Source organism: Bos indicus x Bos taurus, chromosome 3, assembly GCF_003369695.1.
Source record: "Bos indicus x Bos taurus breed Angus x Brahman F1 hybrid chromosome 3, Bos_hybrid_MaternalHap_v2.0, whole genome shotgun sequence".
NCBI lineage: Eukaryota > Metazoa > Chordata > Mammalia > Artiodactyla > Bovidae > Bos > Bos indicus x Bos taurus.
This window is the reverse complement of record NC_040078.1, coordinates 27,418,632-27,446,582: the sequence shown is the minus strand read 5'-3', so window position 1 is coordinate 27,446,582 and position 27,951 is coordinate 27,418,632. Positions and strand designations below refer to the sequence as shown.

Below are 27,951 nucleotides of genomic sequence, written 5' to 3'. Positions count from 1 at the left end.
CGAGACCGGAGATGAGGGGCACTGGGCCTCCACGGTGGTTTTGGCACCCCTCAGCATCCCCATCAGTACTTCCAAGGCACCCTGATAATAGCAAGAGCAGAAGAAGAATAATATTGGTGATGATTGACCTTCTCTCAGTCTTTTGTAAAGTGTGAATAAAACATCCTTAGGAAATGCCGCTATTTTTATATTTGTCGCGTTGCTATGTAAACACAGCTTTAAAGAAAAGTCCCTTTGGCATTCATTTCTAATATGATTCCTGCCCATCTGTAGAAATTCTGTAGATAATGCTGTTTCTCAATTTCTTTTCTGCTGTAGCACACCTGAGGCATGCCCTCTATTGCATCAAGAACTGTGGTTTTAGCAGTGATTTTCAAAGATAAGAAATGGGTCATAATGAACTCTCTGCTTCTGGGGCTTAGGGTACAATGCAAACCCTGTTTTAGAGGCTTTTGGATTTTGTTAGGGCTCCATCATGGCGCTTGTTCTTTAGGTGAGAATCATTGTGAAATGGTTTAACACAAATATTTTTAAGGGAGTGCTAAGCTGGGCAGCTTATAGGGTCTGAGCTTATATGGGCCCTGAGGCCCAGCAGGTTGGGCCTCCCCGGTGGTTCAGCAGTAAAGAATCTGCCTGCAATGCAGGAGCCACAGGAGACACGGGTTCAATCCCTGGGTCAGGAAGATCCACTGAGGAAGGGCATGGCATCCCACTCCAGTATTCTTTCCTGGAGAATCCTATGGACAGAAGAGCCCGGAGGGCTACAGTCCATAGGGTTGCAAAGAGTTGGACACGACCAAAGCGACTTAGTATACAAGCACCAACAGTGAAAGCTCTGAGTCCTAACCACTGGACTGCCAGGGAACTCTCTAACAAACTTTTTTGTGTGGTTGTTGCTTGGAAGTAATTCTATTTCTTTTTAACTATTTTATATTGGAGTATAACTAATTAACAAAGTTATGATAGTTTCAGGTGGACAGCAAAGGGACTCAGCCACACGTATACATGTATCCATTCTCCCCAAACTCCCCTCCCATCCAGGCTCACCCTAACATAAAGTTTTGATAACTGCTAGAAATGCAGCTGAAGAATTCGTTTCCTGTCGGAGCATATCATGTGTTAAGTGCTGCCTTGGTGATGGCTTCTCTTCAGGGGTCACTGAAGACGCCAAGGCCACGTGCCCTAGTTCTGCAGCCCCACCTACACCTGCTGTGCTGTTGGCTGCTGCCTGAGGCTCTGTGCCTTAAGACCAGAGCGCTGTTGGTTCTAGTTAGGATTTTACTCAGTATTTAGCGCAGCCCTACAGTGATTTTCATGGAATCCTGGAAACTAGAGAATTCAATAGGTTTGCCTGCTTCTCTCACCTCTAAGAAAGTTGTCACCTGTGCTTCCGCTAGCAAAAGGAGAAGCTTCTCTACTGTGGCCCTGCCTTGAGCTGGGAGAACTACGTGCCCTGTTCTGTTTGTCTGCAATGAGGCACTGATGGTCTTCAAATCATTGCAGTTTTCAGTTCAACAGATTCTGTTTTTCATAGACAACCTGGAAATTCAGGTGTTTTCTACCTGTAATCATCTCTTATAGAGAGAAACTTTTCCTTTTCATTCTAAGTGCATCTATAAGCTGTCACACCTTAGGCAAGCCTGGCCTCTTCATGTCTTTCCTCTCTCCCACATATCTGAATTCCAGGTAACCCACACGGTGGGACTCTACACACAGCCGTTTCTTTCTTTTTTTTTTTAATTTTATTTTATTTTTAAACTTTACAATATTGTATTGGTTTTGCCAAACATTGAAATGAATCTGCCGCAGGTATACATGTGTTCCCCATCCTGAACCCTCCTCCCTCCTCGCTCCCCATACCATCCCTCCGGGTCGTCCCAGTGCACCAGCCCCAAGCATCCAGTATCATGCATCGAACCTGGACTGGCGACTCGTTCCATATATGATATTATATGTATTTCAATGCCATTCTCACAAATCATCCCACCCTCTCCCTCTCCCACAGAGTCCAAAAGACTGTTCTATACATCAGTGTCTCTTTTGCTGTCTCATATACAGGGTTATTGTTACCATCTTTCTAAATTCCATATATATGCGTTAGTATACTGTATTGGTGTTTTTCTTTCTGGCTTACTTCACTCTGTATAATAGGCTCCAGTTTCATCCACCTCATTAGAACTGATTCAAATGTATTCTTTTTAATGGCTGAGTAATACTCCATTGTGTATATGTACCACAGCTTTCTTATCCATTCATCTGCTGATGGACATCTAGGTTGCTTCCATGTCCTGGCTATTATAAACAGTGCTGCGATGAACATTGGGGTACACATGTCTCTTTTAATTCTGGTTTCCTCAGTGTGTATGCCCAGCAGTGGGATTGCTGGATCATAAGGCAGTTCTATTTCCAGTTTTTTAAGGAATCTCCACACTGTTCTCCGTAGTGGCTGTACTAGTTTGCATTCCCACCAACAGTGTAAGAGGGTTCCCTTTTCTCCACACCCTCTCCAGCATTTATTGCTTGTAGACTTTTGGATCGCAGCCATTCTGACTGGCGTGAAATGGTACCTCATAGTGGTTTTGATTTGCATTTCTCTGATAATGAGTGATGTTGAGCATCTTTTCATGTGTTTGTTAGCCATCTGTATGTCTTCTTTGGAGAAATGTCTATTTAGTTCTTTGGCCCATTTTTTGATTGGGTCATTTATTTTTCTGGAATTGAGCTGTAGGAGTTGCTTGTATATTTTTGAGATTAGTTGTTTGTCAGTTGCTTCATTTGCTATTATTTTCTCCCATTCTGAAGGCTGTCTTTTCACCTTACTTATAGTTTCCTTTGTTGTGCAGAAGCTTTTAAGTTTAATTAGGTCCCATTTGTTTATTTTTGCTTTTATTTCCGATATTCTGGGAGGTGGGTCATAGAGGATCCTGCTGTGATGTATGTCGGAGAGTGTTTTGCCTATGTTCTCCTCTAGGAGTTTTATAGTTTCTGGTCTTATGTTTAGATCTTTAATCCATTTTGAGTTTATTTTTGACACACAGCCGTTTCTACACAGAGCCAAAGGGAATGCAGATTTGTGGTCTCTGGACTAGACTGGTCATCACTGTCTGCTCACTTCCTATCTATCCTAAGAGAGCAGCTGAGCCCTCATGGATCATGCCCTTGGTGGACGCTGAGTAACAAACAGCACAGCAGAGTCTCAGATGTGCCCTGGGAATAGGATTCCTCTGACACACTTAGAAAAGTGGATGTTGTCTATTTTTGAAGATTTCCAGAGAAAGACATTCCGTAATGTTCCTTCGCAAATTGTCTCTATTTTTAATAGCCATTACAGTGTTAGAATGAGCCTCTTCCACTACAACGGAGCCCATTTCCTTTCATTTTATTCATCACTAGAGATAGTGAACATATGGTCACCCCTTTTTTGCATAATCCTTTCTGTCTTTGCAGGGAGTCATCTAAGCTATTCCTGAGTCTTCTCTACTTTGAGCTAAAAATATTTGTTCTTTAAACTTTCTTTGAACCTTTCATATTTACTCTTTAAAATATTCTGATGGCTTTCTTTTAAAGCTGTTTTTTTCAAAGGCCCGAGGTTTAGGCTACCTGTTATGAAAATTCCAGTAAATGTATATGAAGAAAGAGTCCTGGCCATTCAAAAACTTCTGTTAACATCTTGTACGTGAGTTTGGTGACCACTCACTTTCTTACTGCTTTTCTGCTCATTTGCCCTCACTTTTCCTTATCAAGCATACATTCACTCTTTCCTTTCTGCCAACTTAAGTGGCCCTCTACCTCCCAGCTCTTTTTTAGCATTTGCGTATGATTGTGGTGCTCAGTGTCTGAGGCACAGACATAGGTGTGCCTCTACAAGAGACAGCCAGTAAGCTAGAAAATAGATTGCTTGGCGTTCCTTAGCCTGTGTGTCTGTTCAGTACCTGTTTGCACCCTGGTTGGCCTCTAAGTAGATGTTCTCCCCGGGGGCAGTGTTACAAAGTAGTCACTAATTTATTCCACAGATTGGTCGTCATACATTTTACCTGATCGCTATCCTTGATTAAGGGCTTCCCTGGTGGCTCAGACAGTAAAGAATCTGCCTGCCAAGCAGGAGCCTAATTGAGAAGATGGATAGTAAAGCTTGGGAAGGCCAATATAGCTGGAATTTTCTGGGACAAAATCCTGGAGAGGAGTAAGATCTATTTAGGGAGAACCCCAGAGATCTGCAGAAGATCGCTGAGCCCTTGGCTGTTTTCGGATCTGGCATGTGTCTGAGGAAGCTCCTGAGGCTGGAACAGAAGGAACAAGTAGAACAAATCTTAGAACGTGGGGCCACGCCTGGTTTGTGTTCTCTTTAGCCAAATGTGGAGTGTTGGGTGAGACTTCCTGGGCCAAAGTAACCCAACATGATAGGCTGTTCTGCTATAGCAGAGCCTGCTCGAAAAGCGCTTCAAACACTCAGAGGATACGGTGATTCCAAGTCACTTAACTGCATTCTAGGAAGAAGAACATCAATATGTAAAGGAATATGACATAATCTAGCACTTAACAGTGTAACATTCATAACCTATGGCATCAGTCAGTGTTGCCAGGTGTGCAAATAAGCAGGAAAGTATCTCCCACAACAAGGGGAAATGTCAATAGAAACAGAACCAAAAATGACACAGATAATAGAATGAGGAGGCAGGAACCTTAAAACAGCCATTTTAAGTGTATGCCATATGTTTACAAAGACAGAAGAAAGCATGATCATAATGGGCAGAGAAATAGAAGATAGAAGCATTATATGGGCAGAGAAATAGAAGATAGAAAAAGAGGCACACGTTACATCTAGAGATGAAACATACAGTATATGAAAATAAAAGCAGTGACTGAGATGAAAAACAGAAAAAAAGACGAATGAGGAGGGGACTTCCCTGGTGGTCCAGCAGTCAGGAGTCCGCCTGCTAGTGTGGGGGACACAGGTTCAGTCCCTGGTCTGGGAAGTTCCCACATGCTGCAGAACAACTAAGCCCATGCACCACAACCACTGAGCCCGTGAGCTGCAGCTGCTGAAGCCCGCACACCTAGAGCCTGTGCTCTGCAGCAAGAGAAGCCACCACAGTGAGAAGCCTGCTCACCACAACTAGAGAAAGCCCAACTATAGCAATGAAGACCCAGTGCAGCCAAAAATAAATTAAATTTTTTTTAAAAATCAGTGAGGAAGACATAGCAAAACACACTCCAGAATGAAACAAACAAAAGTTATAGGACAACACCAAACCCAACATGTATGCAATTGGAACCTAAGAAGGAGAAAGTTAAAAAAAAAAAGATACTTGCAAAAATTATGGGCGACTACTTTCCAGATTTGATGATAACTATAAATGCTTAATGAAAAAGTGGTCAGTTCATCAGAAGGATATTACAGTCCTGATTGTGTGTGCATCCTGATTGTGTGTGCATCTGATAACAGAATCAAAGTTCAGAAAGCAAAATGGACAGAAGTGGGAGGAGAAATAGACAAATCCACCATTATAATTAGATATTTATAATGACTCAATGACTGATAGAAAAAGTAGACAGAAAAGAATTAGGATATGGAGACTTAAACAGCCAACATGAACTAACTGACATTTATCAAACACACATCCCTAAAACAGCAGAATATGCATTCTGTCTGGAAAGTGCGCCCAGAACAAGTACCAAGAGAGACTATGTTCTGGGCCATGAAACAAGTTTCAATAAATTTAAAAGGATTGAACTCTTACAAAAATGAGTTCTTTGACCAAAGGTGAATTAAACTAGAAGTCTGTAGTAGAAAGATATCAGGAAATCCTCAGATCCTGGATTTTAAAAACCGTTCTTCGGAAAAAAACATGGGTCAAAGAAGAAATCACAAAGGAAATTAGAAAATGTTTTAAAATAAACAAAGTACAATGTATCAAGTTTGTGGGACACAGTAAAGCAGGGTTTGGAGGGAAATTAGTGTAGTTAAAAAAAGCATCAGAGGGGACTTCCCTCATGGTCCAGTGGTTAAGAATCTGCCTGCCAATGCAGAAGTCATGGGATCAATCCCTGGTTCGAGAGGATCCCATGTGCCACGGAGCTACTAAGCCCGTGTGCCACAACTAACTAAAGCCTGGCGTGCCTAGGGCCCATGCTCCAGCCAAGAGTTATCCCGGCTTACCGCAACTAGGGAAAACGCATGTGTAGCAACGAAGACCCAGCACAGCCAAAAGTAAGACATTTTTTAAAAGGAAGTTTTCAAATCAGTTATCTAAGCATCCCCCTTAAGAAATTAGAAGGCAAATTAAAAGAAAAAAAAAGACTGACAAATTAAACACAAAGAAAGCAAAAGGAAAGAAATAATAAGTATAAAAGTAAAAATCAATAAAATATAAACAGGAGAATAATAGAGAAAAACCAATGAAACCAAAAGCTGGTTTTTTTGAGATCAATAAAATCAATAAACCTCTAGCTAAACATCTTATTTCTGCTTTGTTGACTATGCCAAAGCCTTTGACTGTGTGGATCACAATAAACTGTGGAAAATTCTGAAAGAGATGGGCATACCAGACCACCTGACCTGCCTCTTGAGAAACCTATATGCAGGTCAGGAAGCAAGAGTTAGAACTGGACATGGGACAACAGACTGGTTCCAAATAGGAAAAGGAGTACGTCAAGGCTGTATATTGTCACCCTGCTTATTTAACTTATATGCAGAATACATCATGAGAAATGCTGGGCTGGAAGAAGCACAAGCTGGAATCAAGATTGCTGGGAGAAATATCAATAACCTCAGATATGCAGATGACACCACCCTTTTATGGCAGAAAGTGAAGAACTAAAGAGCCTCTTGATGAAAGTGAAAGAGGAGAGTGGAAAAAGTTGGTTTAAAGCTCAACATTCAGAAAACGAAGATCATGGCATCGGTCCCATCACTTCATGGCAGATAGACGGGGAAACAGTGGAAACAGTGGCTAACTTTATTTTTCTGGGCTCCAAAATCACTGCAGATGGTGACTGCAGCCATGAAATTAAAAGACGCTTACTCCTTGGAAGGAAAGTTTTGACCAACCTACACATTATATTAAAAAGCAGAGACATTACTTTGCCAACAAAGGTCCACCTCGTCAAGGCTATGGTTTTTCCAGTGGTCATATATGGATGTGAGAGTTGGACTATAAAGAAAGCTGAGTGCCGAAGAATTGATGCTTTTGAACTGTGGTGTTGGAGAAGACTCTTGAGAGTCCCTTGGACTGCAAGGAGATCCAACCAGACCATCCTAAAGATCAGTCCTGGGTGTTCATTGGAAGGACTGATGTTGAGGCTGAAGCTCCAATACTTTGGCCACCTGATGCAAAGAGCTGACTTATTTGAAAAGGCCCTTATGCTGGGAAAGATTGAGGGCAGGAGGAGAAGGGGACGACAGAGGATGAGATGGTTGGATGGCGTCATCGACTCGATGGACATGGGTTTGTGTGGACTCCAGGAGTTGGTGATGGACAGGGAGGCCTGGTGTGCTCTGGTTCATGGGGTCACAAAGAGTCAGACATGATTGAGCAACTGAACTGAACTGAAAATCACTGCAGATGGTGACTGCAGCCATGAAATTAAAAGATGCTTACTCCTTGGAAGGAAAGTTATGACCAACCTAGACAGCATATAAAAAGCAGAGACATTGCTTTGTCAACAAAGGTCTGTCTAGTCAAGGCTATGGTTTTTCCAGTGCTCATGTATGGATGTGAGAGTTGGACTGTGAAGAAAGCTGAGCACTGTAGAATTGGTGCTTTTGAACTGTGGTATTGGAGAAGACTCTTGAGAGTCCCTTGGACTGCAAGGAGATCCAACCAGTCCATCCTAAAGGACATCAGTCCTGGGTGTTCATTGGAGGGACTGATGCTGAAGCTGTAACTCTAATACCTTGGCCACCTGATGCGAAGAGCTGACTCATTTGAAAAGACCCTGTTGCTGGGAAAGATTGAGGGCAGGAGGAGAAGGGGACGACAGAGGATGAGATGGTTGGATGGCATCACTGACTCAATGGACATGGGTTTGGGTGGACTTTGGGAGTTGATGATGGACAGGGAGGCCTGGCGTGCTGCGGTTCATGGGATCTCAAAGAGTTGGACACTACTGAGTGACTGAACTGAACTGAAACTAATAAAGGAAAAAGAAAGAGGACACAAATTACCAATATCAGGAATGAAAGAGGGACATCACTATAGAAATTTTAGGCTTTTATAAGGAGATAGTTTTGGCATAAATTGGCATAAACATTTTTATGCCAATAAGTTCGACAGGCAAAATGGAAAAATTCCTTGAAAGATACAAACTACCAAATTGTATAGAAACAAAGATAAGCTGAATAGCCACTTTATCCAGTAAAGATATCTAATTGGTAGTTTAAAACATTTCCACAAAGAGAATTCCTGGCCCAGATGGCTGGAATTATGAAACACATAATTAGAAACACTGGTAAACTATGAAACACATAAGGAAGAGATAATATAATTCTACACATTCTTTCAGAAAATAAGAAAAAGAATACTCTTCCAACCCAGTGTGTGAGACCAGCAATTACCGTAATACTAAAACCAAAAAAAGACGTAAGAAAACTACAGGTCAGTATCTCTCATTAATATAGATACAAGAATCATTACCTAAATATTAGCAAATTCAATTCAGCAATAAATAAAAAGGGTAATGCATTATGATCAAGCAGGATTTATCCCACAAGTGCAATGTTGGCTTAACATTCAAAAGCTAATCAGTGTTATTCACCATATTAAAAGACCAAAAGGAAAAACAAACCATATGATCCTTTCAATACAAGTAGGAAAAGCACTTGTCAGATTTCAACACCCATTCTTTACAATATGGAAATAAAAACAAAAATAAACAATGGGACCTACTTAAACATAAAAGCTTTTGCACAACAAAGGAAAACATAAACAAGATGAAAAGACAGCTCTCAGAATGGGGAAAAATAATTGCAAATGAAGCAACTGACAAAGGATTAATCTCCAAAAGATACAAATAGCTCATTCAGCTTAATATCAGAAAAACAAACAACCCAAAAAATGGGCAGAAGACCTAAACAGACATTTCTCCAAAGAAGTCATACAGATGGCTCATGAATACATGAAAAAAATGCTCAATATCACTTATTATTAGAGAAATGCAAATCAGAACTACAATGAGGTGCCACCTCACACTGGTCAAAATGGCCGTCATCAAAAAAATCTATAAACAATAAATACTGGAGAGGATGTGGACAAATGGAAACCCTCTTGACCAGTTATGGGAATGTTAATTGATATACCCACAATGGAGAACAGTATGGAGATTTCTTTAAAAAACTAGAAATAAAGCTTCCGTATGACCCAGCAATCCCACTGCTGGACATTTACCCTGAGAAAACCACAATTCTAAAAGACACATGTACCCCAGTGTTCACTACAGCATTATTTACAATAGCCAGGACATGAAAGCAACCTAGATGTCCATCAACAAATGAATGGATAAAGAAGTTGTGGTACATATATACAATAGAATATTACCCAGCCATAAGACGGGACAAATTTGAGTCAGCACTAGTGAGACGGATGTACCTAGATCCTGTGATACAGAATGAAGTAAGTCAAAAAGAGAAAAAAAAAAATCATATATTAATGCTTATATATAGAATCTGGAAAAAGTGGTGCTGATGAACCTATTTGAGGGCAGCAATAGAGACACAAACAGAGAACAGACTTGTGGACACAGCGGGGAAAGAGGGAGGCACAGAGAGTAGCGCTGAAATGCATGCGTTTCCACGTGTGAAACAGATGCTGTGCTCTGCCCAGTTGCTCAGTCGTGTCCGACTCTTTGCCACCCCATGGATTGCAGCCTGCCAGGCTCCACTGTCCTTGGGAATTCTCCAGGCAAGAATACTGGAGTGGTAATTTGCCATATGAGGCAGGAAGCTCAACGTGGTGCTCTGTGACGATCAACCTAGAAGGGTGGGGTGGGGTGGGGTGGGGGGTGGGAGAGAGGCTCAGGAGGGAAGGGACATGTGTGTACTATGGCTGATTTATGTTGACGTAAGACAGAAACCACCACAGCATTGTAAAGCAGCTATCCTCCAATTAAAGATTTTTAAAAATGAATAAAAAGACAATAGTATGGTGCAAATGCAAGCGGAAAAAAACTCACAGCAACTAGAAGTCTCCTTAGCCTGATAAAAGAAAACCTGTAGCTAACATCACATTTAATGGTGAAAAGCTAAATTATCGTTCCCTAAGATCAGGGGAAAAGGCAAGGATTGCCACTTCTTTGGAGCATTTTACTGAAATTACGGAAATAGCTAGCGAATACAGTGAGGCAATTAAAAAGAAATTAGGGGGATCCAAACTGAAAACAAAGAAGTAAAATTGTCTTTATTCGTAAGACTACATGATTGTCTCCATAGAAAATACTAAAAAAAAAAATCTTTTAGAATAAATAAATGAATTTAGCGGTCTTTGGTGCGGTTTTATTTGTGTATGTTCGCAATAAACACAGAGAAGGCACTGGCAACCCACTCCAGAACTCTTGCCTGGAGAATCCCAGGGACGGGAGAGCCTGGTGGGCTGCCATCTATGGGGTTGCATAGAGTCGGACACGACTGATGCGACTTAGCAGCAGCAGCAGCAATAAACAAAAAATTGAAACAAAACAAGGCTATTTAAAAAAAATAAAAATATTAAATATCTAGGAATAGAATTTTTAAAATATGTATAAAACCTATATAAAACTATAAAATATAAAACATTGGGAGAAATTGAAGAAGACTAAATAAATGAATTGGTGGTAATGGTAATAATAAAATAAATGAAGAGTTTACCATACTCAAGGATCAGGAAATACTATGTAAGATGTCAAGTTCTCCCCACGTCAATTTATCTTCAGCACAATCCCAGTGAAATATTTATCAGGCTTCTTTTTGTTGATACATAGTAACAAGTTCAGAGAAGGCTATGGCACCCCACTCCAGTGCCCTTGCCTGGAAAATCCCATGGATGGAGGAACCTGGTGGGCTGCAGTCCATTGGGTCGCTGAGGGTCGGACACGACTGAGCGACTTTACTTTCACTTTTCACTTTCATGCATTGGAGAAGGAAATGGCAACCCACTCCAGTGTTCTTGCCTGGAGAGTCCCAGAGACGGGGGAGCCTGCTGTCTATGGGGTTGCACAGAGTCAGACACGACTGAAGTGACTAGCAGCAGCAGTGACAAGTTAATACTAAAATTTCTATGGAAATGCAAATTATATCCAAAACAATTTTTTATCAAGAAAAATTAAGTTGGAGGATTTTATCCTACCTGATTTTGAAACTTATTATAAATTTGTATTAATCAAGACAACATGGGGGGTTCCCTGGTGGTCCAGTGGTTAAGCTTTAGTCCTTTCTCTTCAGTAGCCAGGGTTCAACCCCTAATTGGGGAACTAAGATCCCACAAACTACGGAGTGTGGCCTAAAAACAAGAAAAAGAAAAAAAAAAAAACAAAACAGTAAGTATGGTATTGGCATAAGAGTGAATGTATAGGACTTCCTAAATACCCAGTGGAAGCAGAAGCATAGATCCACGAAAGGACTTTGATAAAAATGTTCATAGTATATAATAGTTCCCAAATGCGCCCCAGCTGAGGAATGGATAAACAAATTGTGATATATCCATACAAAGAATTACTCACCAACAACAAAGGAAGACATTAAAACCTTCTGATACATACAGGGTCGTGGATGAATTTCAGAAGCATTAGAGCTCTCTGATAAATTTTTAACATATTCACAAAATAGATTTTTAGCATATTCACAAATAGTAGAAATTTACTGTAATCGCCCAGTGAATTAAGTGGATGATAAAGTTGAACTTTTACTCTTTGGGTCAGTGCAATGTGACTATAATATACTGAGATATGTATTCTGGTGACCCCAACGGACTCTGAGAAAACTTCAGATAACTAGTTCTGAAAATGACATCCTTAGTAGCTACATCATTGGAATTAACTTAAAGCCTTTTAAGTTCATTACTTTGAAGGATATAAGTGTTTTGAAAATTCTGTTTTTTCCCTCACAAAGATAATTGAGCTTAAGTTTTCCTTTTAAAACACTCTTTTTTCTCAACAGTCACTTTGAACATTTATAAATAGCCAATAATATATGATTTCATTTTTGGATAAAGAACCAAGGTCAGAAATCCAGGGAACCAGCCCAGTGGCTGCAAAGCCTACCTCATCATTGGCTCATGATGACCAACAGCCCAGCAGCTCCACAGGGGAAAGGCTAAGAAATCATTTTGTAGTAATCAGAGCTGTCTCAAATTGACATGAGCTACTCTGGGGAAAGTGAGCTTCCCCACGTTCAAGTGGCCACTGCAGACTCCATTGGCAGGAACATAGAGGGGAAGTTTCAAGCAGCAGATGAGGTGTCGGGCTGATGGGAGCACTCGGTGGGTATGTGGCTGGAGCCGGGCTCCCCAGATGAACCGTGGCTGGAAGTGTCCTGAACCTTGCCAGGGAGACATCTTTCAGCTTGGGGTCTTGTGGGTGTTTAGATGTCACCTTCTGTGACATATTATATGAATTTAATTTTCAGGATGACAATCCCCTAACCTGTTTTAAAGATGTAGAGTGTCTCCAGCTCTGTTCTGAAAGATGCCGTCCTGTGTGGGTTGAAAACAGTCCCAAAGATCATTTGCAATCAAGCAAATGTGCACATTTCTGTTTGCTTCAGTGCCACTCAAGACACTTCCTGACTCCCCCGGTTTCCTGAAAAATCACTGATGAATTTAATTTGCCCTCATTATTGGTTTACTTGAATTTTTTATATATCAAAGTCCCAGTCCTATACCTTGAACATGATTGTTTTTCCAGAAGCAAGCACCTCATGGCTTGAAATAATATATTCAGTACTTAAAATCGCTGACATAGTCTTCCAAATGGCCTGGCAGAAGAGAAGCAGGCCCCAGATGGTCGAGTTTGGCAGTGCTGGGCCACTGCATTCAGAACATCATCTTTAGAATGCCATCTTTAAAGTAGATGAAGATTTATTTCATAGTCAAGCTGGGAATGTGAAACTTGTATTTTGGAATGGGGTGTATTATGTGCCTCCCTCTTCAGATGTCTTCACTTAAATTAATCCCGGTCCTAGTCTTTACACTTATCCATTCATTAAATATTTAGTGAGCACCTCTGTGCCTCAGACTATGGGAGGTGCCATGAGGGAAACAGACACAAACAAAGCCTTGGCCTCAGAGAAGTCCAAATATATTTGGGGCAGACAAACTGGAAAAGTAAGCAACTACAAGAGAGTGTCTGAAACATGCCAGTGGCGCGGACTGGGGAATAGGGGCCATGAAAGTCAAGGGCAGGAGAGGATATTGCATTTGAGTTATTTAAGGGAAGAGTGGTTTTGATGAACCACGTATGCAGTCCCAAGGAAGGGACAGGCATGTTCTATTACACAGAAATGTCAAGGAGAATGAGAAGCAATTACTTTGGTGATCAGGACATTGCTGTTGACCTTCAAGAATAGGAGTTTCAGGAGAGGATGGTATTGGAAGCCACATTGTAGTGAGTCACAACGCAGATGCATTTGAGGAAAGGGAGGGTCAGTCACTCAGGTCAGTCACTCATTGCAGATGTTTGATTGTGAAGTGAGGAAAAGTGCAATAGAGCCAATGAGAATTTTGGGTATTTTTGTAGAAGGAGAAATGTGTTATTTTGAAGGTGGAGGCTAGTGGATTGCTGAAGGGAAGAAGTTAAATATTTTTGAGGAATAATTACATTGTAAGATCCCAGAGAAGATAGTTATTAATAAAAAGAAAGAACCACTGGACAATTGATAGCATTTTAGATAGGGAAATGAACTGGCATAAACTGTATTTTTGCATTGTGTGTTTAAAGAAAAAGGTTACATTAGGAAACTCAAGTATCATTATTGATTAGTAATCCAAGTAAGAAGCTGGGGAGGAGGAAGGATGAAAAGTAGTTCCATATTTAGAATCTTGTTCTTTAAGGAACATTAATGTATACCTTCTGGTAATAGTTTAGTGGGGTTATTACTTATCTTTGCAATGGAATGCCAAGGAATACAAACTGAAGATTGGAGTTTGGGGAAATTTACTCCTCTCATGTATCAGGGCTTCTCGTGCTGATCATTGATTGTTGAATGAGGTTGGGAAGAAAGGAGAGGCAGGTAATACCCGTATAGGTAGAACTCACGACTTCTGTGCCGCTCACTCGACTCCAGTACAGACGTTTTCAGGGAGCTCTGTCATTCAGGAGTGAGTGCAGGTTTTTTTTTTTTTTTAATCTAATTGACATATAGTTCATTTACAATGTTGTGTTCATTTCTGCTGTATAGCAAAGTGACTCAGTTATACGTATATATTCTTCTTCACATTCTTTTCCGTTGTGGTTTATCACAGGATATTGGATACAGCGCCCTGTGCTGTAGAGTAGGACCTTGTTGTGTATCCATCCTCTGTGTAATTGTCTGCATCTGCTAATCCCTAACACGCTGGGAGACTGAGCACACACACAGTCCCGAACTCCCAGGTTCTCCCTCCCCCACCCCCATCCCGGGAAACCACAAGTCTGTTCTCTCTATGTGAGCCTGGTTCTGTTTTGTAGGTATTTTAGATTCCGCATGTAAGTGACATCATAGGGTATTCGTCTTTGTCTGACTTAGTATGATCGTCTCCAGGTCCACCCTATTGCTGCAAATGGCATTTTTTATGACAAAGTAATATTCCATTGTATATGTAAACACACACACACACACACACACACACATATATATCTTCTTTATCCACTCATCTGTCAATGGACATTTAGGTTGTGTAGGTTTAATCACCCATCATGATAGCCACTGTGAAAGATTTCCTGGGGCTGGCCAAAATGCTGAGAAATATTTTTTTGTGCCGTTTGAGATGACTAAACCTTTTGCATGTGTGTCTAGTTATACGACCGCTCTGCTACTTGAGATCACCATGAATGTCTCTTACTCCTTCAGAATTAAGTGTGTCATTCAGAGGGATTTTTCTCCACCGAAGACCTCACAGGTATGCAACTTGTCTTCCTCAGACACAGGTGTGTTTGCAGTGGTGAACAGCCATTCCTTGTCCCTGCTGGGAAAGCTGACCATCAGCGCTGCCTTCAACATTGTGTATATCTACACCTCGGAGCTATACCCCACAGTCATCAGGTACGCCTTGCCCTCAGCCTCCGCCTTCACATTTCCTGCATTTTGCTGTAGATTTTTGCATTGACAGAGGCGCGGTCCTCACTTCTAGAGCACAGCCGGTGGGGGCCAGAAGCAACGCAGTAAGCAGTCATGAACCCAGGGCCTGTGGAGGCTCAGTCTTGCCCTACTAGCTGAGGAAAATGTTGCTTTATCTTTGGCTGAATTCCCTGTCCGTCTTGTGAGAGAATTACTCTACACTAAGTGTATCCCATCACCCGAATAGCGCTCGTATGTTGTTTTTATTTCAGTCACTTGAGTGACTCAGACACCCCTCCCTCCTGTGCCAGGCACGCAGTGGACCAGAGAACAAGGTCCCTGTTATCATAGAATCTGTATTTTAGCACAAAATACACATATTTCAAAAGAGATAATCCTTTATAGTTATAAGTGAATATTATATTTACATGTTAAAAGTAGTTTTTAATGACAAGGACATGCTTATATCAAAAATAACATATTCAAAAACAAACCAAGAAAAGCCTCAACATATTTCTTTCCAAGTTTCCCCTCATAAAATAAATTTGAAAACAAGAAACCAAACCTAATTTGAAGGGCAGAGATGCAGCTTAGTCTTTGCAGAACTGGCTCTGTGTGCTGGGTCTTGGTTCCCTATTTAGCATTTTCCCAATCTTTTTTGAGGATCATTCCAAGTGGACTCCATACAAGAAGACTAATGGTTCTGTCTACCTTTTTCCCAGTAAGAGATCAGATTGCCCACAATTGGCTTGTCATTCCCTGGTTATTCCCAGAAACTGCCTTCTCTGGCTATTCCCTATAAAACTAGGATGGCCATTTGGTTCCAAACTGGGACACTTTTCAGAGTGAAAGTGGACTTGTTAACAATTCAGCTGGGATAACAGAGTGCTGTATGATCACACTACTTATAATCATTATCATTTTCATTTCCTCCCTGCTCCTTAATACCCACACTCCCAGAAAGGTAATGTTCTTGGTTTCCTGAGAAAATATGTTCAGCCAGTTCCTATTTATATGCCTGATCCTTCTGTAGCTAATTAGTTGAGTTTAAAAGAATGGACAGACTTTTCAGACCATAAAGCCTTGGCTTTTCTTTGACTATTTGAACTAATAGGAGACCTAAAACATGAGAACATTTAACAAGAAATATTCACATGCTTGTTTTTTCACCAGCCTCTATAGCTGCACTGTCCAACCTTGCATGTAGCTATGTAAGTTTAAATTAATTAAAAGTGCAGTTCCTCATTCTTACTCACATTGAGCATTGAGTAGCTGCATGTGTCTGGGGGCTTCCATGCTGGACAGGGAACTTACAGAACATTTTCAGCATCATAGAAAGTTCTAATGGGCAGTACTGCTTATAGTATCCTGTACTTCCACTTTGGGATTTGTTATTCCGAGCCCACTATCCCTTAGAGCCTTAAAATTGTCCCCCTAGAACTTACTGGTTTTTTTTGTTTGTTTTTTGCTTTTTCTCATACCTTACAGGAATGTTGGGCTTGGAACTTGCTCCATGTTCTCCCGAGTTGGTGGGATCATTGCTCCCTTCATCCCCTCACTGGTTGGTTTGTACCTCCTAGTTTTGTCTTTCTTGATTCTCTGCTTTGTAAATGTTTGTGCTCTTGAGTAGAAAGAGGCAGCAAGCAGCTGCCATTGAAGATGAGCCGATGCAAATGAGAACCTTGTGCCTTTTAGATTAAGGATCTGTCAGTGCAGATGGACACTTCCCAGGGGTTGACTGTGTTCATTGCAGTCAGCTGATACCAACCTGAACCCTCCTGTCCCTATTTGTAAGTTAGCAGATTAGTGAGCATTTCTGAAGTTTCTGTTGTGTGCTGGGCTCTGTGCTAAGCCTCTTACATATATCGTCTCATGCAGTCTTCACCATAACCTTATGTGCTATGCGTTGGTACCCTGTATTAATAATGAGGAGAACAAAGCACACCACTTGGAAAAGAAAGTTACAAGAGAAATGTGTGAAAGGGAGATATGAATAGTGTAAATTCCATCCCATCTTCAAGTGTCCATGTTCTGCGAAAGATCCCATGGAGCCCCCCGGGCACGTCTCTGTTGGTCTTCTCTAGGACTTTCCCAGCCAAGACTTATTGAAACGTGACTAGGTTTGATGTGAGGCTGTGAGCCTGTTCTATAGACAACCACTCATCACTCAGGCTACGACTCACCACACCCTAGTATAGGATATTTCTGAAGTGCCATTGTAGCCTTTTCTTTTCTTGAGGAAGCAGGATATACTTCCTTTTTCTGAGTATCTCTGATACTGAGTCCAAGCTTTCTCTGTTTGCTGAGTGACAGGCCAGTCAACCACTAATGTCTCAACAGAACCATCTTGTCAGAGTCTGAATGCTAGGTTCTTTCATAGAACACAGAGTCAGAGGAGGTGAAGAAATAAAATAAAAAGGCCATTAATCTTGCAAATATCTCCCAGAATGGCCAGCCTGGAGAGGGGATGTGATAATCTCTTCTTTCTTGCAGCAGTTCACAGGTGGCCAGGGTCAGATTATCTTTCTGTGAGTTGAAGAATGGCACTTTAACCCTCAAGCATGGTTCTTTGTGTGCTATGTGTGTGCTAAGTTGCTTCAGTCGTGTCTGACTCTTTGCCACCCTATGGACCATAGCCCACCAGGCTTCTCTGTCCTTGGATTTCTCCAGGCAAGAACACTGGAGTGAGTAGCCATCCCCTTCTCCAGGGGATCTTCCCGACTCAGGGATCGAACCTGTGTCTCTTATGTCTCCTGCATTGGCAGGCAGGTTCCTTACCACTAGCGCCGCCTGAGAAGCCCAAGGTTCTCTGAGGCAGGCCATTATGTATGATTATAATGACAAAAGCAATGAAAAGCAAGTCAAAGAAACAGATCCAACATGAAGTAAGAATTGACTCTTCCCTGAGACATCTCTCCATGTTTCACACTCAATTTTAGATCACAAGACCCTTTGTATAGGTCTTACTAGTTCCAGTCTGCAAAATGTGTCCAACATTAGGTGTTTATCATTAAAGATACCCTGTTTTAGATGGCTGTCCTAGAACGTTATAAAACCCAACATGGTGTTTCCCCCTGAGTCCGGCTAAGTTGAGAAGAGGCGAGTGTTCCCCTTGGTTCAATCACACACCTGCAGTGTGGTCACGTGTTTGCATGCAGAGGGCCGGAGTCCCCCTCTCCTCCTCCCCTTACCTCCCTCTCCTCCCCCATCATGTCATCACCTTTGAAAAATCAGGAAAAGATGACCAAAGCAGACATTCTAACTAGCCACAGAATTTAGAAGCCCAAACCAGAGATGACAAAACTAGGTGGTTCCCATGCAGGAATTTAGGAATGATAATCAGTTCAGGAATCTCCTGGAGCCCAGTCCTGCAAGGACCATAGTATTATCTTTGAAATGATATGTTTGTATTTAAATTTTCCTGAGAATGTCTTTTGGATCAGCCTGCTAGCATATCAAAACCACATGTGTAGGTTTCTCTAGGCTTTTCTCTTCCTTTTCAGGGTGTTCAGTTCAGTTCAGATGCTCAGTCGTGTCCGACTCTTTGCGACTCCATGGACTGCAGCACGCCGGGCTTCCCTGTCCATCACCAACTCCCGGAGTTTACTCAAACTCCTGTCCATTGAACAGCAAGGAGATCCAACCAGTCCATCCTAAAGGAAATCAGTCCTGAATATTTAAGGGTGTTTACACCTTTAACCCCCAAGCCTCTCAGTTCTGGTGCTTAGGGAATCAGCACACGTGTATGAGACTGTTTGGCCAGTTGCAGGGTTGGGAACTTTAGAAGTCATTTGCAGTGTTGCCTGCATGTGGAGATCACCGTGTCCCAGGCCACTCGCCTCAAGTGGGAGCTGAGTGTCTGGCTCACCCTGGCCATGTGTCTACGCTGCCCCTACCACAGCCCCCACCCGAGCATGAAACAGTCTGCTGCTTCTGCTCCACAGCCAGCAGTCCTTTTTATCTGCTCAGTTGCATCACTGTGCCTGAGGACTGGCTCTGGTTTCCCCCGGTAATTCTCTATGGGAAGAGAAGGAAGGCTGCGTGGTGTATTCTAGTGGGAAAGCAGGACTTGGACAGTAAGCGTGGCAGGTCCTTAGTCATGAGTGCTGATGTCACCTGCCAGGAAACTAACGCTGAGCTTCTGTTTGTTTTCATTCCGCTCCCTGTCCCCACAGAAGTATGTGCAGTGGTCTTTACCCTTCATTGTCTTCGGAGCCACAGGGCTGACCTCAGGCCTCCTGAGTTTATTATTGCCAGAAACCCTTAACAGCCCATTGCTGGAGACATTTTCTGACCTTCAAGTATACTCATATCGGAGGCTAGGGGAGGAAGCATTATCTTTACAGACCTTGGATCCCCCTCAGGTATGACACAATTGTTCTTATCATTCTGCTTTACTACATGATGACAGTTTTGGGGGTAATAAAAAGAAAGAATGTCTGGTTAGAGTAATGTGTGTGTGCTCAGTCACATGGGCTTTGCAGCCCCACAGGCTGTAGCCTGCCAGGCTCCTCTGTTTCTCAGGCAAGAATACTGGGATTTCTCAGGCAACAATACTGGAGTGGGTTGCCATTTCCTTCTCCAGGGGATTTTCCCAACCCAGGGATCCAACCTGCATCTCCTACATTGGCAGGCAAATTCTTTACCACTGGGCCACCTGGAAAGCCACCTGGTTAGAGTAATAGAACTGAGCAAAAATGCTGGAAAACAAAGGTGGGATCCAATTGCAGCTAATTTTCAGGGAAATAAAGATGATTCCTTAGCTTTCTTAGAACACTTAAGGGACTAATCCTTAGGGGAATAAATATCATCAGAGTACCTTTGTCAGTTGAATGCTAGACAGTAATTTAATTTTAGAGATGTCATGACACCATTTCCCTACCCGTTTCTTCTCTCCTGCTTTAGTCTGTGGACAAGGAGAGCCCTTTAGGGAGCGAGAGTGATGAAGAGGAAGAGTTTTACGATGCTGATGAGGAGACTCAGATGATCAAATGAGGAGTCCCAGGTTCCTCCTCAGAAGCAGAGGGTCATCTTCCATGCCTCTGTCAAGGGCAGGTGCTCCTGGGAAATTGCAGAGAGCTGTGGAAAGAAAGGCTTGAACAAACTGAAGGTACTCAGTGTGGCCTGGTGTTTTATAGGCACCAAGGAAGTTGGAGAAGAGATTTCCATGAACAGGACATCACTGAGTGAAAAGCTATTAACTTGCCTACAGTTGAGATATAGTGCAGAATCATGACCTTTGGCCAGATTGCTCAATTCTGCATGCCAGAGTGATAAACTCAGTTGTTTCTAGAAGTTTGATTATGTTGCCGTTCAACTTCATTGTGACCTAAAGGCAAATATGTAAAATTTCTTCTCACCATTAAGATGGAATCTGTGCATCAGCTTTGACATCTGCCTGTCTCGATTGCTTCTCATCAGGAATCTTTGGAGGCAAGTTGATGTTAGCATTCCATTCATTTTTGTGCCAGAAGAAAAGCATTGAGAGATCGTTTGTATGACCTGAGGCCCTCCAGCTGTACCCCAAGAGATGAAATCTGGGCCCTCAGCTTGGCCCCTGGTTCAGTGACTGGTTCCAGCTCCTCGTGTTAATCCGACAGATGACCCTCTAGAAAAAATCCAGCTGCACCAAAGTAATGTTCAGAGTCCAAGGTGTGGCTGCACCCCCGCCCCCCACACCCAGCAGCTCCCTTTGATACTCAAATTTCCATCTCAGATTCTAGTACCAGCGAAACTTCCAAACATGCCCAGTAAATGATGACGTTTTATAGAGGGGAAGGGCAGTTAAAAAGTGACATGTTGAGCCCTTTTGTTGAGCCCTAGGATGTTTGAAGGGGAGAAAAAAGATGCCATTTTTAATAAGGAAGAAAAGAAAGTTACCTTTCACAATTTTCTGTTTGTTTTGTCTTCAGTGTTGTGCAAGGAGGAACTTTGGCAACCTTTAAGGACTGGAACTCATTTAGTCCTAGGTCAGCCCCAGCCTGTTTAGTTTAGCTAGAATGGAAGGCACAGGAGTTTCCTAGGAAATGTTGGTTTTCGTTAAGAACCACTGGCTTTCAAATAAAATCAGTCATACTCTGTTTCCTCAAATCATGTGCTGGAAGTGTTTCCTGTGAAACTCCAGTGTTATCTCAAAAAGAAGTGTTATCTTGGAGTCAACAAGCTTGGACCGCATTGCTTTAGGTCAGTTTCCCAACTGGGACTGTTTCTGTGTTTTCAGAATTTCCGTTTCTGCTAATCTCTTGGAGAAAAAGAAATTTCATTAGAAATAAAAGTCATCACTGTGTCTGTGTCTGGAAATCTTGGAGGACTCACCTCGAATCAGCTCCAACCCTCTCCTGTCTTCTTCCATTTACTTCTTGGTTTGTACTATACTAGGCTGTACCTTTGTATTTGTTAAAGTGTTTTATATCCTTCATGCCCTTAATGTATTGGGCTCTTTATAAATAGGAAGCATCTCTACTACTGTTTATTTCTCTCCGCTGTGCCCAGAACACACTATGTATTGCTGTTTCTAGCCATCAAGGAAGTTGTAGAACTCCTGCCAGTATCGCTTTTGTCCATCACAGGCAAATCTGCCCCAAACCCCCAGACTGTGGAATCTTGGCATCTTTCTCTGGGAGATGGAGACCCTGCCCACCATCAAGAGAAGAAGAAAGGAAGAACTTAAAAGGACACTTAGAAGCTCTTTGTTGTGACGTTAAATGGAAAACAACAAGCTAACATTTGGTCGTTCTTGGCTGGTTGTCAGCCTCTTTGCATTATAAGAGTAATGACCCCATTATCAAAAAATGTGGAAACTAGAAGTTAAAAAAATGTACTACTCATAGACTCAACACCCAGAGTCAGCCAGTGTTGTGGCTTTGTTCTCTTTGAAGACCAACTGGTAACCCATCTTTTTTGTTGGTACTGGGGTTCCCTCTGCCTCTGACTAGATAAATAAGGATTCCATTAGTTCTGTCCCTAAGTATTCTCTTTTTCCAACTCTAGGATAGAAGAAGGGAGGGAAGGAAACACAGTTTGAACACATGTTGCTAAGGCTGGACTACCAGCTGCTCGTGTCAGATGTGCCACTAAATTTCTTTAGTGTTTCTTTCTTGATGGTCTTTTGGCAAAGTTTAATAATTTGCCTTTTATAAAAACAGATTTTTTTTTCCTTTTGGTGTTAACTGTTGAAAAATAGTGATTGTGGAGATTTTGCACATGAGTACATTTGTGTTGATTAAATTATTGGAAAACTCTTAATTTATAGATAACATATGTTGTTTGTGCAGATGATTTGTAAAAGGTTTCCTTTCAAATGTCTGTATTGTATTCAAAATTAAATTTCTTTTCTCCAGAAAAGCAACAAGAAAAATGTAAGACACATGAGAAATCCCAGGGCTTCCAGCATCTAAGGTCTTATCAACAGCTTGTCTAGAACTTAGGCACCACACAGATGTCTTGAAAGAAACTGTACTATAGTTTTCTGATCAGTGGGTTAAAAACCACTGCCCATTGAAAATGCAATATTTGTCATTTGGCTGATTTCAAGTGATAACAGACATTCTTTAGTATCTAAAAATAAAGAAAAAAACACAAATACAGTAAGTAAGAAGCAAATAAATGTTCCTGGGACACTGCCCAAATAAATTTGATCCAGACAAGTATTTTTATAGAGGTCAAATTGATAAAGATACTTCTAATAGATTTATATTCTTAACAAAACATTGCAATAATTCTCTCTACTAAACCAGAATTAAAATGTAGCTTTCTAATAGAACTGACTCCTCCATTACAATTTTTTATTAGCTCATTAGTTCTTAAATTGGACATCTATATTTTTTATTAGATAATTCTTAAATTGGACATCTATAAAGGATTTTTTTCAGTAAATAAAATGCAGTTTTTTTGGCTTGTGAATTTGATAGAGAATTGTAAAACATAGGCTTTTCTTTTGTTCTTACAGAATATGTCAGGATGTATATAGTAGCATCTTTGACAAATGGAACAAATATAGAATATGCTAGAAACTATGGGTGGTTTGTGGGACAGGGGCTATAGCAAGTTTAAGGAGTTGGTGGAAACAGAAGATAACTGTAAAAATATATCTAGGAGAAAAATGCAAAGATAGGGCATGGTTAGAAAATTTATCTGTGTAGTATATTAGACCTTATAGTCATCTCAATAGATGTTCTTAGTTGCTCAGTTGTGTCCGACTCTTTGCGACTCCATGGACTGTAGCCCACCAGACTCCTCTGTCCATGGGGATTCTCCAGGTAAGAATTCTGGAGTGGGTTGCCATGCCCTCCTCCAGGGAATCTTCCCATCCCAGGGACTGAACCCAGGTCTCCCACATTGCAGGCAGATTCTTTACCATCTGAGCCACCAAGGAAGCCCAACTCAATAGATACATGAAGATTATTTGGCAAAATTCAACACCTATTTAAAATAAAAGCTACTAGCAGATAAGGAATAAAAAGAAACTTCCTTCTCAGGATAAGGGATATCGTAGTACATAAGGTTAATTGGGACATAAGATCTCATCACCTTCCCAGAACTTTGGCCTTCAGACTTTACTGATAATGACCACAATAACAAATGGATTCTTTCTCTTCCCTCTTCTTCCACCTCTTTCTAATCTCTGTCTCTGTTTTGCTCTTTCTTCTTGCCTTACAAATGCCTACTAGATGAAAATATTTAAAATGCATTAAAATATGTATATAAAACTTTCATGAAACATGTTTATTCTTAAGATAGCATATATTCTGTCCCACTTTGTTTTTTAAAATGCCATTTGTGATCCCCTAAACCAATTCCCACTCTAGTGCTCTTGCCTGGAAAATCCCATGGACAGAGGAGCCTGGTAGGCTGCCGTCCATGGGGTTGCAAAGAGTCGGACACGACTGAGCGACTTCACTTTCACTTTTCCCTTTCATGCATTGGAGAAGGAAATGGCAACCCACTCCAGTGTTCTTGCCTGGAGAATCCCAGGGACGGGGGAGCCTGGTGGGCTGCCGTCTCTGGGGTCACACAGAGTCGGACACGACTGAAGCGACTTAGCAGCAGCAGCAGCAGCAAACCAATTTCATGACTTACTATAACATGAAAATCCATGGTTCTTCTCTTGTACTTCTTGTTGTACTGCAGAGGCTTTAAAGCTAAGATGCACATTTCCCAAACACCCTTTGCAGCTAGGCTTCTAGGTGCAATTAAGTTTCCGTCACTCAGATTCAGATGGAATTGAGAATGTGGGAGTGAGGTGGAGGCCGTCCTTGTGGTGGATCATTTTTTCCTACTGGGGTCTACAAAGATGGAGGCATTTGGTTTTGCTGAGGCAGTTTCAGCAGAAATGTTAACAGTCAGGGGCAATACATATTAAAACCTTAATAAGATTTTTTTTTTTTTTACACAGAACCTGGAAAAATAACTCTAGTTAAGGAAAAGTAAAGATTCAAAAATACTCAACAATCCCAAAAATATAAGACAAGCAAGAGACTTGACTTCCCAGATATTAAAACAAAGCTATGGTATGAGTGTAGCAATAGATAAGCAGATCAGTAAAACATAATAGAAATCTCAGAACAAGACAAAGGATATATAACAGTTTGGCATTTTCTGAAGATGGTATGACAACTCAGTGGGGAAAAAAACTGAACTATTCAGTTATTGTTGAGCAACTGTTGGGTTTCCATATCAAAAAATAAAATAAAATTACACCCTTTCTACACACCATAACAAAAAGTCCAAATGAATTGAAGAACTTAATGGAAAAAGGCAAAACTTAAAAAAAAATTATAAAATGATATAGGAGAATGTTCTTATGACCTTGAGGGATAGATGGATTTTTCAGACAGAAAGTAAAAATCACAAATCATTTTTAAGAAGATAGGTTGATATGTTTCACTACGTCTAAATGTAAAACTTCTTTCTATATGACTAGACACACCACAAAATTAAAAGCAAAGCAATAGATTAGGAAAAGAATATTGGCAACTTCTGTAAAAGACAAAGATCAGTATCCAGAATGTAGAAAGAATTAGTGCTGATTAAAAAGAAAAATAAGGAGGAAGCTTATAAAATATATTTTTAGGTAATTTACAGCCTCACTAGAGGATCAGAGAAATGCAAATTGAAACAATGTTAAGTTATTCAAAATCTATTAGATTGGAAGAAAAGAAGAGTTCTAAAACAACGTTTTGAAAATACGAAGAAGAAGGAATTTCTCTACATTCTGATAGAAGTATAAATTTACTTATCAACTAGATTGTCAATAGCCAGTGAGGTTGAAAAATGTAAACATTCTGTGACACAGAGATTCTACTTCTGTATCTATTAATATGTCATGGAAGAGTTTTCAGATATTTTGAAGGAAACCATTTCACGCCGTGCCACACATAGTGCAGAAACCTACATATACACGTCCATATGTACATATATGCCACCAATAACTTTCCATTAAATAATACCATCACTAAATGCATTGCACTGTATTTTCTATGCTATTGTATTTTACTTTAAAATGGAAAGAATATTGGTGAAGACACACAAAAGTGATTTTACAATTTATAGGCAAATAAAAGCATGCAGTTGCAAGAAGTAAAGCATAATACCTTTCATATTTACCTTAGTACTTGCCTAGTGTGCTTGTCTGCAAGTAGATATGTACAGAGATGTCCATTATAGTTGTAATGAAACAATGAAATACCTTCAGTAGGGAAATGTATAGATACCATTTTATATTCAGCAAATGGAATTAAATCTGGGACTTCTATGCACTCAGGTGGATGGATGTTCAATGTTGAACCAAATGTTAGCTAATCTTTTCTAGATCAAAGTTATTTCATGGTTAACTTCTTTAGTGAGTGACAGGAATATTTGCCAGTTATTTAGGCCATACTTTACAGTCAAGACTGTTGATATTCTGTTGCAGAAATACAAGTCTCACCATTTTTCCTACCCAAATGAAGAGTTATCCCCCTTCCCTCTACGTCTGAATTTCTCTTGGAAAAGAGTTTGCATCTGTGAAAACATTTAGACCACTTCTTAACCGAGACCCTAGAGCTCTGTAATATAAATCTTAGAAGAGATTAGTCATTTATTGAAAAACATCAGGGGCAGATGTAGCCAAATGAGTATTAAAATAACTTCAGAGGCGCTGTGCATCAGCAGAAGCATGGAGCGTGGCAGAGCCAGGAAGTGAGGTTGTGAAGATGCTATATTCACAGACATTATTTGGGGAATTAAAGTAGAGAAGATGGGAGCCAGTTCTTCTCCACGCTCCTTAAATGCATTGGCTACACAGAACATGTGGCCTTGGATGGACCCATAGGACAGCACCATGAAGATGACCCTCTTCTGGACACATTTGCTCCAGAAAATTTAGAAAAAAAATAAAATAACTTCAGTCTGAACCTTGCAGAACAATTGATTTTGAATAGACTAGATTCTGATGAAATTGCTTTGCTTCAAAATATAACTGGGTGAAATGATTGTGTAAGATAGGTAAAGATGCACACTCAACTTGGAGGTGAATTTAATAATAAATGAATGATTTACCAGTATGTGGGCAGAGCTTCCAGAAACCACAGAAGAGAAGGCAGTATGCAGAAGGAAGCCCATTGATACAGTCTGCACAGGTCAGCCTCCTAGCCCCAGCACAAATTGAGGACGGGATCCACAGAGGTAAACTGTTCAGCACGGGGAAGCATTTGAGAGTTGGTAAATAGTTGTCACATCAGATTAGGGTTTTTAAATGGTAGAAGCCAAAATATGCTTGCTGGTGATGATACAATAAATTCATTTGCTTCCTATAGGTACATTTCACCATGTATAGGGTGTTTGCTTTCCTATTTGCTATAGCAGGTGGCATGCATCCATCCAGTTATGTAGCAGGATCCAGTTATATGTGTGTGAATGTAACAGAAGAGGGACTGTAACAACAGCGATTCACTTTCAAATAAAATTCTTCCCATACTATGTATTATCATTAATACATTATATTGTAGTTTTCTCTGAATGTGTACTATAACCAAGAGAGAAGACAAAGAGTATTTTGCTTCTACAGGTAGAATAGCAGCAGAATACACTGGTGGTTAGAAATGTCAATCAAACTAACTTTTTCCATAAAGATTCCCAAGACTCTTTTAAAAAAAATATTTATTTATTTATTTGTCTATATTGGGTCTTTGTCACTGCGTGGACTTTTCTCTGGTTGTGGTGAGGAGGTGCTACATTCAATTTGCAATGCCCAAGCCTCTCACTGTAGTGGCTTCTCTTGTTGGGGAGTGGAGGGTCTAGGGCACACAGGCTTCAGCAGTGGCAACACATAGGCTCAGTAATTATGGTTCCCCAGGGCTTCCCTAGTAGCTCAGATGGTAAAGCATCTGACTGCAATGCAGGAGACCTGGGTTCGATCCCTGGGTTGGGAAGATCCCCTGGAGAAGGAAATGGCAACCCACTCCAGTATCCTTGCCTGGAAAATCCCACGGACAGAAGAGCCTGGCAGGCTGTACAGTCCATGGGGTCACAAAGAGTCGGACACGACTGAGCAACTAACACACACAGCTCTAGAGCACAGGCTCAGTAGTTGTGGCCCATGGGCTAGCTGCTCCATGGCATGTGGAATCTTCCCAAATCAGGGATGGAACCGATATCTCCTGCATCGGCCAGCAGATTCTTTACCACTGAGCCGGCAGGGAAGCCTCCAAGACCCTTTTTAGTTTACATAAGTAACTGGATGCTGTATT

The 27,951-nt window shown here is 41.0% G+C and overlaps 1 protein-coding gene across 3 annotated transcripts in view; it reads left to right on the top strand.

Moving 5' to 3' along the window:
* SLC22A15 (solute carrier family 22 member 15) overlaps positions 1–22,468 on the top strand; it is a 104,737-nt gene extending 82,269 nt beyond the window's left edge. For 2 of the 3 annotated variants that reach the window (XM_027535901.1, XM_027535894.1), the window contains 4 exons: positions 15,088–15,208; positions 16,712–16,784; positions 19,399–19,587; positions 20,129–22,468. In XM_027535901.1, coding sequence (XP_027391702.1) covers positions 15,088–15,208; positions 16,712–16,784; positions 19,399–19,587; positions 20,129–20,218 — 473 coding nt within the window. In that variant the 3' untranslated portion in view covers positions 20,219–22,468. Of the gene's footprint in view, positions 1–15,087; positions 15,209–16,711; positions 16,789–19,398; positions 19,588–20,128 lie in introns of those variants that run through there. The other variant, XM_027535900.1, reaches the window with a different exon arrangement.
* Positions 22,469–27,951: the final 5,483 nt, after the last annotated feature.